At 63.9% G+C, this 14,031-nt stretch overlaps 1 protein-coding gene across 6 annotated transcripts in view; it reads left to right on the top strand.

Moving 5' to 3' along the window:
* MEGF6 (multiple EGF like domains 6) overlaps positions 1–11,291 on the top strand; it is a 41,153-nt gene extending 29,862 nt beyond the window's left edge. Inside the window, exons 19-34 of one of the 6 annotated variants that reach the window (XM_067717783.1) lie at positions 84–212; positions 302–430; positions 618–746; positions 1,120–1,248; positions 1,527–1,664; positions 2,063–2,191; positions 2,360–2,491; positions 2,597–2,725; positions 3,278–3,406; positions 4,406–4,534; positions 4,815–4,943; positions 5,177–5,305; positions 5,393–5,521; positions 6,106–6,234; positions 7,612–7,659; positions 7,982–11,291. In XM_067717783.1, coding sequence (XP_067573884.1) covers positions 84–212; positions 302–430; positions 618–746; positions 1,120–1,248; positions 1,527–1,664; positions 2,063–2,191; positions 2,360–2,491; positions 2,597–2,725; positions 3,278–3,406; positions 4,406–4,534; positions 4,815–4,943; positions 5,177–5,305; positions 5,393–5,521; positions 6,106–6,234; positions 7,612–7,659; positions 7,982–8,043 — 1,928 coding nt within the window. In that variant the 3' untranslated portion in view covers positions 8,044–11,291. Of the gene's footprint in view, positions 1–83; positions 213–301; positions 431–617; positions 747–1,119; positions 1,249–1,526; positions 1,665–2,062; positions 2,192–2,359; positions 2,492–2,596; positions 2,726–3,277; positions 3,407–4,405; positions 4,535–4,814; positions 4,944–5,176; positions 5,306–5,392; positions 5,522–6,105; positions 6,235–7,611 lie in introns of all 6 variants that reach the window. The other 5 variants (XM_067717773.1, XM_067717794.1, XM_067717772.1 and 2 more) reach the window with 5 other exon arrangements.
* Positions 11,292–14,031: the final 2,740 nt, after the last annotated feature.

Genomic DNA, 14,031 nt, shown 5'->3' with positions numbered 1-14,031 from the left:
GGGCCCTGGCCCGGTGGTGGTGGAGGCCTGGGGAGGATTAGGTCAGGCTCACCGTCCCCCCAGCTGATGGTCTGGTGTCTCAGCGTGTCCCCAGGGCTACTTCGGGCCGGGCTGTGGGCGGCAGTGCCAGTGTGAGCACGGGGCAGCCTGTGACCATGTCAGTGGGGCCTGCACCTGCCCGGCCGGCTGGAGGGGAACCTTCTGTGAGCGCGGTGAGCCAGGGTGCAGGCCAGGGTGGCCGGGCGTGTGGGTGGGGACCCGTGACCCCTGGCCATCTCCCATCACCGCCCCCTGCCTGCAGCCTGCCCTGCCGGCTTCTTCGGAGTGGACTGCCACCGCGCCTGTGACTGCAGCAGCGGGGTGCCCTGCGACGCCGTAAACGGCTCCTGCCTCTGCCCTCCTGGCCGTCAGGGTCCCCGCTGTGCCCAGAGTGCGTGAGGCCCCCATCAGCCCTGGGTGCTGCCCGTTAGGGTTAGGGTCAGTCCTTATCTGTGGCCACCCTGACTGGTGCCCAGGCCAGAGGGAGGGGCAGATGGACCACAGCAGCCCGGGACCATCTGCTGCAGCCCCTCCCGGGGTCTGTCCCTCCGGCCCCTGACCGCTCCTCTCTCCTGCAGCCTGCCTAGCCCACACGTACGGCCACAACTGCAGCCAGGCCTGCTCCTGCTTTAATGGGGCCTCCTGTGATCCTGTCCACGGGCAGTGTCACTGTGGCCCTGGCTGGATGGGGCCCACCTGCCTACAGGGTAAGCCCTGCCCAGGAGTCTGGGGTCAGGCAACGTGCTTGCCCCTCCCTGGGCCGTGCAAGGTCACACGGTGTCGGGCGCGAGGTGGACACACAGCTCACTGGGAATGGAGGGCAGGGAGGGTGGGGGCCATGCCCCCGCCACGGGGCACCGGGGCAGGGGAGGAAGGCTTAGGACCACACCCTTCAGCCCTGAGCCCCCGGAGGCTGGGCAGCGGGGCCCGGGGAGCCCTGGAGCAGGTCGTCCTAGAGGCAGCCCTAGGTCCCTGCCCTTTGAGGCGGGCCTGCAGGTCCAGTGGGCTGGCCCTCGGAGGGTTCAGGCCCCCGGCCTGGCCGGCGGGGATGCTGCAGGTCACTTCTCTCTCCGTCCCCAGCCTGCCCCGCGGGCCTCTACGGCAAGGACTGCCAGCATTCCTGCCTCTGCCTGAACCGGGGCACCTGTGACCCCGTCTCAGGCCACTGCACCTGCCCCGAGGGCTGGGCTGGGCTGGCCTGTGAGGAGGGTGAGCGCCGGCAGGCGGGCGGAGGAGGAAGGAGGGACCCTGGGGTCTGGAACCCAGGGCCAGCGCCCCGGCCTGCCTCGGTGCAGCCCCTGCCCCTGTGGCTGCCTGGAGCTGGGGGTCAGGGTCCTGGGGTGTGGCCTGCAGTGTCACCAGCCCACTGGGCACCCCTCCCTCCCAAGGACACGGGATCCGAGGCTCTGGGTGTGGGAAGCAGGGGCGGGCGGGGGTGTCCTGGGCCCCAGGGGCTGGACCCTCACCGGTCCCCTCCCCTGCCCCAGCCTCTGCAGAGTGCCCCCCGGGGTTCTCTGGAGCCGGCTGCCAGCACGTCTGTGGGTGCCTCCACGGCGGCCTCTGTGACCGGCACACAGGCCACTGCCGCTGCCCGGCCGGCTGGACCGGGGATGAGTGCCAGAGCCGTGAGTGGGGCGGGTTAGGGCCCCTCCGGTGTGGCCTCGGCTCACGCCAGGGTGTGGAGGCCTCCCCGGGGTGGGCAACGGACAGGCAGGGGGCAGGGCTGTGGGCTGAGCTCCCGGGGCCTCCCCGCCTCTGTCCAGGGAGCCGCCCCGAGCAGCCCGCCCGCCTCTTTCCCCGCAGCCTGTCCCAAGGGCGCGTTCGGGTTCTCTGTGAGAGGAGAACTGTGCCCGCCGGCGGGGGGGGGGGGTGCCGCCTGCCACCGCGTCACCGGGGCATGCCTCTGCCCGCCGGGATTGAGGGGCTTGCGGTGTGAGAATGGCGAGCCCCCAGCTCCGCTGGTGCTCTGGGTGGGGCTGGGCCCTTCACACGATGACCCCTCCGGGCCCACGCCTCCCTGCAGCCTGCCCGCCCGGCTGGTTTGGAGAGGCCTGTGCCCAGCGCTGCCAGTGCCCACCCGGCGTTGCCTGCCACCACGTCACCGGAGAGTGTCACTGTCCCCCAGGCTTCACTGGGCCCGGCTGTGAGCAGGGTAGGTGACCAACCTGGGCGGGCCCTTGGGCAGTGGGTGGCTCAGGCCACATGTGCCCCTGTGCTGGGCCCCAAACCTCTACCCCCAGGAGGGGCTCCGGGAGGCGACTCCCGGGAGGATGCCCACTCCAGGCAGGGCCGGCACTGACCTCCTGCCTCCTCACCCCAGCCTGCCCGCCCGGTGCCTTTGGGGAGAACTGTGGGCAGAAGTGTCAGTGTCCCGGCGAGGACCAGGCCTGCCACCCTGCCTCAGGGGCCTGCGTGTGTGCTGCTGGCTACCACGGTGCCGGCTGCCAGCAACGTGAGTGTGCCCATGCTGCCCGCTGGGCCCTCGGGAAGGATGACGTGGGAGGTCAGGGGCTTTGTGAGCCCCCTGGCCCCTGGCAGCTGGCCCCTCCCCCTGCAGGGTGCCCGCCCGGGCGGTTCGGGCCCGGCTGTGAGCAGCTGTGTGGGTGTCTCAACGGGGGCTCCTGTGACGCGGCCACAGGGGCCTGCCACTGCCCACCTGGGTTCCTCGGAACGGACTGCAGCCTCGGTGAGTGGCCAGGGTGAGGGCAGGGGCAGCTCCTCCCTGTGCCTCGGTGGTTAGGGTTAGCCAGCCTGCGGGGAGGACAGCCCCTGACCACCCCCTTCTTGGGCCCGCCCCCCGGGGCCTGGCCGCAGGCCGGGCTGAGCTGGGGGTTCCATGTGACCAAAGCATCCCTGCCGGCCAGCTCTGCCTGGCCGTGTGCTGTGCCCCGGCTCAGGCCGTGTCCACCAGGGGCCGTGCAGAGGCCAGCTGGGCATGCTGCCGAGAGAATGGCCTTTCCCTGAGCCAGGTGGGGCCCTTCCAATCATCTGGAATCCTGGCTGGGCTGGCGGGGTGGGCGGGGGGCCACCGTGAGTCACGGGAAGTGCAGCGCAGGCCGGCCCCCAGCAGAGCCAGCAGGCAGGGGGCGTGGCAGCAGGCAGCCCTGCCGCATCTGGGCAGACAAGGGAGTCTCCCCACCCCGCCTTCCCTGGCCCATCCCGCCCTGTCCCAGGTTGACACGGCAGAGAGAGGGGGGATCCTGCCTGGAGTGGCCACCCTCCCATTTCCTCCTGGCAGCCTGTCCACACGGCCGCTTTGGCCCCCGCTGTGCCCACGTGTGCAGTTGTGGGCAGGGGGCGGCTTGTGACCCCGTGACCGGCACCTGCTCCTGCCCCCCCGGGAGGACCGGCGTCCACTGTGAGCACGGTGAGAGCCTGCTCCCCCTGCTGCCTTGGATACTTCATGGGTATCACTCCCTCAGCCTCGGGGGGAGGGTGATGGGGTGAAGCCCTGGGGTCACTGGCGGAGAACTGGGTCCCCGCCATTAATCCCCCAAGTACCCTGAGGATAAGTGAGGGTCTAGCTTGTGTTGACAGCAGCGTCCACTCGGGTCATTGGGTCATCCAATAGCATCCCACGCCTTGTCTTGACCTGTGACTCCAAGGCTCAGGCCATCAAGTGACCTGTCCAGTTCCCTGTGGCCAGTGGGGGATGAACCCGTTCTGACCCAGAGCCCCCCCCAGCAGGAGGGGTCAGGCGGCTGTTTCGTCTGAGGACGGAGCCAGCCTTCTGGCTGATGTCCTCTTGGGTTGGGGTCCCTCTGGCCCTTCTACCGGGCCCAGTGGCCAGGGACCCCACAGAGAGGGAGGCCTGGAGCCCAGCCCATGGTGGGGAGCTGGGGCAGTCCCTGGGGACTGTGGTGGGGCTCATGCTTACAGTGGCATGCACGGTCCTCAAGGCCCTGCTTGGCCTGGCCCCGCACCCTGGTAGATCTGAGCCCCCTGCCGCCCTCTGGTCCTCGTCAAGGGGCCGGTCACACTCCCCGAGGCCCGCAGGGAAGGACGGTAGCCATGGGTCAATCAGCGTGTGAACAGGGGCCACCTGGAGTGCAGGGTTGCCCAGCCTCCTCTGTGCTGCCACCTCCAGGAAGACTTCCCTGACCCCCTCCCGCCAGCTGGGCAGGCACTCACAGCCCCTGGCGGGCCCTGGTCCCTTTCATCCTGTTATCCTCAGCGCCGACCAGGCCCGGCATCTGCGGAGGATGGATGAATGGGCAGGATGTGGTTGGTGTTGTTTCCTGGCGCGTGTGTGCCCAGGGGGCAGGGACTGGTTCTGAGAGGCCCAGGGAGTGCTTGTTGAATGACTGTCAGATCTGGGGGTTGCGTCCCTGGGCCAGAGCTCTGAGCAGTTCCCGACTGTCCCCAGGTTGCCCCCAGAACCGGTTTGGTGTGAACTGTGAGCACATGTGCTCCTGCAGGAACGGGGCCCTGTGCCACGCCGCCAGCGGCAGCTGCTCCTGCGGCCTGGGCTGGACTGGGCTGCACTGCGAGCTGGGTGAGTGTCTGTCCGGGACAGCCTGGGGGCCACATCGCCGTGTGAGCTGCAGGGGTGGTACCTGCAGGGGAGCGAGGCCGTACCCGATGTGGTGGTGGCAGGATGGGGGGCCCTGGACTCCCGAGGGGGGCCATAGCTCGAGGGTGTTTGCGGGGGCTGCAGGTTGCTGTAGGGCCGGGCGAGGCTGCCGGGCTCCCGCGGATCAGGCTAGTGCCCAGGGGCCAGCCCGTGCCCCCTGCTCTCCCGTGGCAGGAGGCTGACCCACCGGCCCCCTCCCCAGCCTGCCCCGCCGGGCGCTACGGTGCCGCCTGCCGCCTGGAATGCTCCTGCCGCAACCACGGCACCTGTGAGCCGTCGTCGGGCGCCTGCCACTGCGGCCCCGGCTTCTACGGCCAGGCCTGCGAGCACTGTGAGTTGTGGGGGTGGCCCCTGTCCCGGCATCCGCTCCTCCGCTTTCCGTGTCACTCCCCGCGGGGGCCCGATGAGATGAGGCCTGACCCCAGCTTTGGTGGGGCTCCCGGGCCAGAGGTCCCGGCTCAGGGCCGGGCCTGGGTGGGAGGACAGGGGAGCTGGGCCCCTGACCCGGTCCTTTGCTCACTCTGGGCAAACTGAGTCAGGAGCTCCAACCCGGGTCTCCCTCAGCCTGTCCCGCTGGCTTCCACGGGGCTGGCTGCCGGGGGACGTGCGAGTGTCAGCACGGCGCCCCCTGCGACCCCGTCAGTGGCAGGTGCCTCTGCCCTGCCGGCTTCCGCGGCCAGTTCTGCGAGAAGGGTGAGTGGTCCGTGCGCCCACGTTCTCCATCCGGCCCCTCACCCCCGGGTACGGGACAGGTGATGCTAAGCCCACTGCCCCCACCAGGGTGTGAGCCGGGCTCATTTGGAGAAGGCTGCAACCAGCAGTGTGACTGCGAGGATGGGGTGCCCTGCGACCCTGTCACCGGCCACTGCCTATGCCCCCCGGGGCTCATGGGGGCCACCTGTGACCTGGGTGAGTCTGGGGTCCCGCTTGGTGGGGGGCATGGGCGCGGGTCTCTGTCAGTGTTTTTGACCGTGTTGAAGGAGCCCCACCTGTGCCACGTGTGGCCTGGGCACCGTGCCCAACCCCTCCCTCTGCAGGGGCCCCAGCACGGAGCTCCTGCTTGGGTTGTCAAGGCCAGTCCCACCCTCTGGCCCCCACCTGAGTCCCCGGTTAGCCTCTCCCTTGGGCGTGGGCCCAGTTAGGTGGGAAGGAAACGTGCCAGCCTCCCAGACGTGCCCGGGAGGAGGCGCCGGCCCTGGGGGCTCCACACACGTCCTCGTGGCTCTTGGCCGTCTCGCCCTGGAGGGAGCATCCCTGACCACCAGCTCCCCTTTGCCAGCCGGGGGCTGGGCGGGAAGGCGGGGCAGTGATCCTGGGCCGGTGCCTGGTGCCCTGCGCTTTCCCATGTGAGAGCTCCTGCAGGACAGGGAAGCTGAGGCCCGAGGTCCTTGCTCCCGCACATCCCCCACGGGGCGGCCCGAAGCCTGGGGTCTCTGCCGCAGGCAGACGGGAGTGGCACTCAGGCCCGTCTCTCCCGTGTCTTGTGCCCTCAGGCTGCAGAAGCGGCTTCTTCGGGCCAGGCTGTGCCTTGCGCTGCTCCTGCGGGGGTGGGGCTGATTGCGACGCTGTCAGTGGGCAGTGCCACTGCGTGGACGGCTACATGGGGCCCATGTGCCAGCAGGGTGAGTCAGGCTCGGGGGAGAGAGGGACGACTCTCTGCTGGCTGGGCCAAAGGTCACCAACCCAGCGCGGCACCCGTGGTATCTGCAGGCCTCTCACGGGCCAAGTGTGAACCTTCCAGCCCTTGGACCACGGGGCCGGACTCGGCCGTGGGCCAGCCAGCTGTGCCCTGCTGACTCCAGGCCCAGACAGCGGCTGGGGTGGGCTCAAACTGCAGAGGGCGGAGACCCCACGGGCAGGGCTGGGTGATCCAGCGTGGGTGGGCGCAGACACAGCCCACCGCCCCACCCCTTCCTCGCCCTGTGTGTGTGTGAACCAGGGCACGACGGTGCGCCCGTGCATGTGTGTGCAGTAGCACAGGCGTGTGCTCCCGTCTGTGCACGCTAGCACCTGCGTGTGTCCCAGTGTGTGCGTGCCAGTGCCTGTGTGTGCTCCCATGCGCACGTGTGCTTCACGGCATGCCTGTGCTCCAGTGCATTCGTGTTCCTGTTTGCACCCATGGGCAGGGTCGGGGAAGGTGCCGTGATGACACCGTGGCCTCTCAGCCCCCTGAGCCTCTGGGGGAATGTGCTGTCTGCAGGCAGAGCTCGGGGTGCCCTGCCCCTCCGGCCAGCTGTGCTCCTCTGGTGTCCTGGTCCCCTCCCCCAGGCCCAGCCTGCGCCTGGGAAGAGGCAGCACCGAGAGGTCGTGTCTGCCAAGCGAGAGCAGAGGCTGGCTTGGGGCCTGTGCCGGCAGGCCCTGCGACGGGGCGAAGGGGGAGCCAGGCTGTGAGCGGGGATTCCAGCCTGGGCTCCTTGGCTTGGGGACCCCAGCCGTGGTCTTCATACTGTGTGTGCATCTTCTTGAGCCTCGTCGAGGCAGCCCTGGCCCCAAACTGTTAAGCACCTTTAGGGGAAGGATCCCACCTCCTGCAGAGGGGTGGGGTGGGGCAGGTGGAGGCAGAACCTGGGGGGCTGGTGCTGGGATGAACGCTGTCCATGGCGGCACCTGGTGGTCAGGTATGGTACTGCGCCGCAGGCGTCCTGGGCGGCCTTGACCTTCAGCGAGGGTCAGGAGCTGGGGGTTCACCTGCCTGAGGCCCCGTCTGCTTGAGCAGAGCCCTGCTGGGAAGGAGGACAGGCAGGGCCTCGCTGCCCTCTGTCCTGGAGTGGACCCTGCTTAGTCCCTCCCCATCCAGCCCGAAGTCCCACCTCCCGGCCCCTCTTCCAGCAGGCAGGGCTGGGGACTTGCCTTTGGGGAGCGGGAGAGCCCCATCATTTGCATAGGAGTGAGGTGGGGAGAGGCCCTGCAGGGTGGGAGTGGGGGTCCCTGCAGGCCTCGCTGCCCCGTTTCTGTTACCCACCAAAGGGTGGGGCAGTAGCGTGTCTGTCTGCCTTCAGGTGGGCCCTCCCAGTTCCCCGAGACCCCATCCACAGCCCTGGGCCCAGGTAAGGGGGCCGGGGGCATCCCCACTTTGCCAGGAGGGTGGCATTTGGTGGCATCGCGTGTTCGTTACCAGCAGACTGAGGCCAGAGGAGGGGTGAGAATGGGGCACTTGCGTGTGATCTGGGCCCCACTGGGTGCTGGGCATTCCAGAATCTGGACCGCAGAGACGAGGCGTCGGGGGCAGCTGGGGAGGAGCGGCTGGGCTGCCCCCCTCTGTCGGGCTGGGGCTGGAAGGACAGGAGGGGAGTCCTGAGCCCAGAGCTCTGAAAACGTGGAGAGTCTGCCCCTGCCCCGGGGTGACCTGCTCGTCTCCTGCCCCTTCAGTGGCTTCACAGTCAGCCTCCCACCGCCCCGGTCTCAGCAGCATCAGCGCAGAGAAGCAGTAGCTCAGGGGCAGCGCCCGCCGAGGCCTGTCTCCCAGGGGCCGCTGAGAGGACCCAGGGGCCTTGGTGACCACGGAGGAGGGACGCCGGGGGCCGGGACTCCTGCCCCGCCCTTGTCTCCGAGGCCTGGGGACAGTCGTGCACCTGCAAGGATCGTCTGGCCACGAGGAGGGAGGCCCTGCCCAGCCGCACTCTGCAGCACCGGGGCACCGGCGCGGGGCCACAGTGTGGAGGAAGCCCCCGGCCGGCGCCCTGGGGCGGGACTGCGGGCAGGTGTGGGTGCAGGTGCGGGCGTGGGGCCCCTGCCCTCGGAGCAGGTTCTTCTGGTGCTAGGCCCGGGGACTGCTGCAGCTCAGCCTGTTTACCTGGAAACAGCTGGGCCGTATTTATGGAAAGGTATTTATGGGCAGCCAGACATGCCCACTGCACCCCTGGGCGCTGGAGGGCTGCCCGCCTCCTGCCCAGCCCAGGAAGCCCTGACTCGGGACTGCGGGACCCTGAGGGGCCTCTGGGTGGGCGCTTCGGTACCATGTGAAACCCAGTAAGTTAAGAAAGGAGCAACCACTTCCTCAAGGCCTTGTGTTCACTGCTTCGTGTGGGCCCTGCGGGGTGGCCTCCTGGGCCTGCTGCCATGAACGCGCCTGACCGGAGAGGCCCGTTTGGCCCCTGTGCCCCTCTGGGGACCGGGGTGCCACACAAGCAAAGTTGGGTTTTATCCCAGTTCCCGGTGCTCTAGAGGGGCGTGGTGCCCCGAGACCGAGGAAGCGCTGAGTCCTAGAGCCTGCGTGGGGGCAGCATGGCCCCGAGGGGAGGAGGCCAGGGGTGCTGTTGGGGGCAGCATGGCCCCGAGGGGAGGAGGCCAGGGGTGCTGTTGGGGGCAGCATGGCCCCGAGGGGAGGAGGCCAGGGGTGCTGTTGGGGGCAGCCTGGGTGCCCCCCTACTCCTACCCTGGCCCTATCTTCAGGGTAGAGCCAATGGAGAGGGCTGGACCCAGATTGTCACGCTGGACACTTAGGTCTGGGCTGTAGCCCCCTCCCCCTCCCCTCCAGCACCAGCCCAGGTAGCTGATGCCTCTAAGGGCGAAGGATCTCATGGGGCAAAATAGGGTGGGTTCTAGAAAGCCCTGTCCCCTTAGACAGCTAGTGAACAGCCAGGAGCAGAGGAAACCGAATCAATGGGCCACCGTGTTAAGACTCTGAGGGACATGAATATAGTCCATACCTGGAAGGGGTTGGGGATGGGGTGGTAACGTGATGCAGGAAGAAGCAGAGGCCAGGAAGGACCAGGGGCAGGACTGAGCGGGAGCGTGTGGGCGCTGCAGTCGGAGGGAGGGTGGCAGGAATCAGGCTGCACAGTGGGTTCTCCAGCTCAGGACACTCCCAGGAGGCAGCATGGAGGCTGAGAAAGAGAAGATACAAAGGAAAGATCGGTAGAAACGGGCAAGGGACGTGTTAACACCCGTGTGTCTGAAGTCCTAGAAAAAGAAGGTAAAACCCATTGACACAAGGCAGCAGGTTCTCAGGTGCAAAGCTGGATGGTCTCAGATGGAAAGCACTCCAAGTGCAAATAAAACAAAGTAAAAAAGCCCTCGTCCAAAGGACTTAAAGAGTAGTAGTGGCAAGGAGAAATGCTACAATGCCCAGAAAAAATAAACAGGAGTCAAGAGTGGCATCTGACTCCACAGCAGAAACACTGAAAGCGAGAAGATGATGATGTTGGTTTCAAAACGTTGAAGAGGAGATGTCGAAATTTGAATTTCACGGCCTTGAATCGTGTGTCCTGCTAAACTGTCACTGAGAAGCAAAGTGGTTGTTTATTCTCAGGTGTCCAGGGCCTCGGTGGGCACCGCGCGAGAACCAGACGTGAAAATACACTCAGAGAAGTTTCCCAGCAAGAAGGGAAAGTGTGAGGTAGTCACTGCATTTCCCATATGACCTAGTGATTAAGAGAATCACAGCGGAAGCCAGGCGAGGTGGGAGCTGAGGCAGGTGGGGAAGAGAAAGACACTGATAAAAGGAAGCTAAACTCTAGTGCAGTTGGAGCTGAATAAGAAACTGTGACCTCCGCAAAAATGCTGGCAGGATGTTTAACGTTCAGATGGGAGGGAACTTCACCTCTCCAGGGGAAGGCAGGAAGGAAGGAAGAGTCGAGCAGGATAAGGAAGCAGATTAAAGCCTGATTGAAGTTGTTACAGATGATCGAAAATCAGATTCCTAGACTGCGTTAAACATGCTTCAACCGCATTTTGTTTACGAAAGACATTCCTGGAAGGACAGAAGTATAAGCGTACAAAGTAAACAGAAGGAAAGCCGGGCCGTGAGTTTTGTTATTTCAGGGTGAAAAGCATCGTACGTGCCTGCATGTAAACATACACACATCCATGCACCAGCAGTCGGGGCTCAGATTCGTGAAGCTGTGGTGGGTGTAACAGGCGGAAATGATTAAACTGGTGATTTTAATATAAAAGCCAATACAAAAGCAAGACACAGCAGTGATAATGTTTTAATCACCTTTACACACATGCTGTGTATACCTATGCCTAGATTCATTTATTTCTATTCACATATGTATACATCTATGTTTAAGTCTATGAACGTCACACTCAGCGAATGGAGAATAACGGAACATTTAACAAACGTAAAATTCCGTCTTTGAAGAGTAATAAAGAAGAATATTCTAACAAGATTGATGATTTTTTTAAACATGAAGCAAGAAAAATCAATACAGAAGATGGGAGGGTTAACTACAGACACAGAGAATAAGACAGAAAAGAGAGTATTAGGAACAGCTATGTACTAGTAACTTTGAACACTTAGAAAAATGGATATGTTTTGGGAAAGTATAAAATGCCAGGATCAGTGTAAGTAGAAATTAAAAATGTGAATAAACTAGTAACAAGTAAATGCAAACAGTAGTCACAGCTCCACCTCCCCCTCTGTCACCAGGAACACCTAGGACAGGTGTCGGTAAAGGGGGCTGGGCCAGACTTCCAAGACACAGGAACTTGTCTGATGTGAGATGTTCCAGAAACATTAAATAGAGGAAACGCGACTCATTTCAGGAGGCCAGTCCCAACTGGGTTCTACAACCAGGTGAGGGCAGTACGAGAAAAGAAAATTACAGACTCACAACATGTATGCAGAAAGCCTGAGTAAAATATGCCGGCGTCTCAAAAATATTTAGAAAAAACCCACTTGATCCAATGGGACTTGGACCTGATTAAAATGAGAGGACAGTTTAACATCAGAAAATGTGTCCATGTGTTTGGGTGACATGAAAAATCACGATGGTCTTGCTAGAAGTAGAAACAGCATTCGATAAAGTTCAGCTCTCTCTCGGATGTAAGTTCTTGGGAAACTGGGTACAGAAAGGCGCTTTCTTGGCGATGGTCACGTGCTAAGAATGTACTAGCTGAGCAGGGAGAGTGATGGATTCCAGCAAGCGGCCCAGGCCTCCTCGCCCCCCCACCTGGGCTCCTGCCTCCCCTCCCCCGCGTTGCTGGTCTCCTCAGCCCTGATGTGACAGCCTGTATTTCTGGCCGTCCTTCCACATTAGAACTGGGGGCATGGGCTCGGCTTGCGTCATGCTGGGCCACCTGGACAGGACCTGGGTTGGGCCCTGTAAACTTCGTGGGAAGAATGAACAAATTCCCTTAAAGATGGAGAATCAGATCGTCACTCGCTCCTCCTGACCCCAGCAGAGCTTGGAGGACCCCAGGCCATACCATCAGGTGAGCAAAAGAAGTGAGAGGTGTTCAGACCTGCGGGGAAGGGACAGACCAGCCTGTGGCTTTAGGAAAGCTGAGAGGGCCAGAGACAGATTAGCACAATCATAAGAATTTGGCAAAGTGGGCCATAAAGTCATATCGATGATAGGAAATGTATAAAACCTATAAAAATCTGTAGTTCTAAAGACTGCCAATGACCCACTAGAAAACAGAATACAGAATAAGATCCTGTTCAGCGCGGCAACAAACCCCGGAAATACCGGAATTTATCTCGCGAGAAGATGGGTGAAACCCTTCACAGTTTCAGATCCTAAGGGCCAGAAAGTGAGGATGCCGGCCCCGGCCAGCCCTCAAACGGACTTGGTTCCAGTGGCGGGGTAGATGGGTGACAACCGGGGGGGGGGTGGGGCGCGGTTTGGGGCCCAATGTCAGGAGTGCTGACAACGGAGAGCCGGGAGGAGGTGAGTGGAGTTCACCGAAACCCAAGGGCTCGCAGGGGTGTGGGTGGAGAGGCGGGATCTGCACGTCCGAACACTGTGCACAGCGTTGCTCCCAAGGGGCAGAAACGGCGGTCCAAGGGCTCTACGTGAGGCCTGGGGATTGGGGTTCGCCAGGCACCGTTGGGTCCCAGGGATGCAGTGTAGGCCGAGGGCTGGGCCGCAGTGCCTGTGCCGGCCACCAGGGGCGATAGAGGGCAGCGGGGGCCGGGTTGGGGGGGTCTCCCAGCAGGAGGGACCCGTCAGGGATGTTCCCTAGTGGGTGGGAGCAGCCAGATGTGCAGAGAGATCCTAAAACTCTTGTTGAGTGCGGTGAGAACGAGGTCATGGGAACATGCGCCCTTTATGTAAATTATGTCCCCCGCTCCATAGAGGGGAAACTGATTTACAAGGACATGGAGCACATGGGAGGGGGGCCTCCAGGCCCTGGGGTGATGAACTCAGCTCGGCCCCTGATGCTCCCCCTACAGAGGGCTGGGGGGGCCGTCCAGCTGTGTGACCGCCTACCCCTGGCCTCTGCTCTCCCGCGAGCCACCCCTTGTGCTCCCACCTCTCCAGGGAGGGCGGAGGGTGCCCACTGCCCCTCGGGCCTGGGCACTGAGGTGCCCAGGCAGCTCTGGGGAAGGGGCGCAAGCCCCCACTCCTCACTGCTCCACAGTCATATCCACCCTGGTGCCCCGAGGCGAGAGGCCCCTGTGGAAGGGCTGGGACACCACAGTGTCGTTCCCACTGGACCCCGTCTGGACGTAGGCTCTGCTGGAATCGGCTGGGGTCCTAGGAAGCCTCAGTGGCCCCCCGCAAACCCGCTGACCCCACCAGTAGGCAGAGGGCCCTTGGGCCTCTATCTCCCCACGTTGTAACAGGAGGGGCCGGGCTAGGTCCACTCCTGGTGTCGCCCCCTCCCCAGGGGAGCAGGTGTGACAGGCTCCTCCATGGGACCCTCTGTTATCTGGAGGGGGGAGTGCCACTGGGCACCAACACCAAGGACGTCTGTGGTCCTAAGAGGAGCAGCTCGGCAAGGAGGCAGGTCCGAGCACCCTCCAGCTGGGGGTGGGGAGGGTCCCGGCTGGCCCTGCCCTGGGAGGGGGTCATGATGATGGGATCATGACACCAGGGCCCGCAGGGCTGGACCCCAAGCTGAGCAGAGAGGCCCCTCGGAGGGGCCCCAGCAGGCACAGGTGCTGGGGGGAACCCGGGCTTTCCTCTCACTGCCCACAACCCACCCTTGTAGGCCCCTCTAGGCCTCACCGCAGCTGGGGCCCTGTGCTTCCCGATTCTGCTGGGAGGGTTTTTGTCCCGAGCTGGCCTGGTCCGGGCCTCCCCAGGTGGACCCAGCCACCAGCAGCCCCGTCTCCAGTGATGGCCCCTCCCCAGGGCCCCGGGATGTCCTTCCTCCAGGCTAAGCGTTCTTAATCTCTGCCTCCGAGGTAGAGGGCCTGCATCCACTTTGCAGAAGAAAACTGAGCTGAGGTCGCTGACCCCGGGTGACTAGAGCAAGGACGTGACCCAGGGCTTTCCATTAACTGAAAACGTACCTGGCAACCGAAGGGCGCTGGGCTGGCCTGCCCTCCCCGAGAGTCAGGGGTCAGTGGTGAGAAGGAATAGGCCGGCTGCAGGCAGCTGGGCTTACACACCGATGCTGCCCACCTGCTCCTGCCCAGGGCACGCACACACGTGCACACACACACACCAAACACACACCTGCCCCTCACCCTGGTCACCGGCTTGCCCCACAGCAGCTCCAGGAAAAGAGCAGGACTTAGCTCA

This window comes from Pseudorca crassidens, chromosome 2, assembly GCF_039906515.1.
Source record: "Pseudorca crassidens isolate mPseCra1 chromosome 2, mPseCra1.hap1, whole genome shotgun sequence".
In the NCBI taxonomy this organism is placed as follows: Eukaryota; Metazoa; Chordata; class Mammalia; order Artiodactyla; family Delphinidae; genus Pseudorca; species Pseudorca crassidens.
Note: the sequence above shows the minus strand (reverse complement) of the source record. Positions and strands in the feature narration are given on the sequence as shown.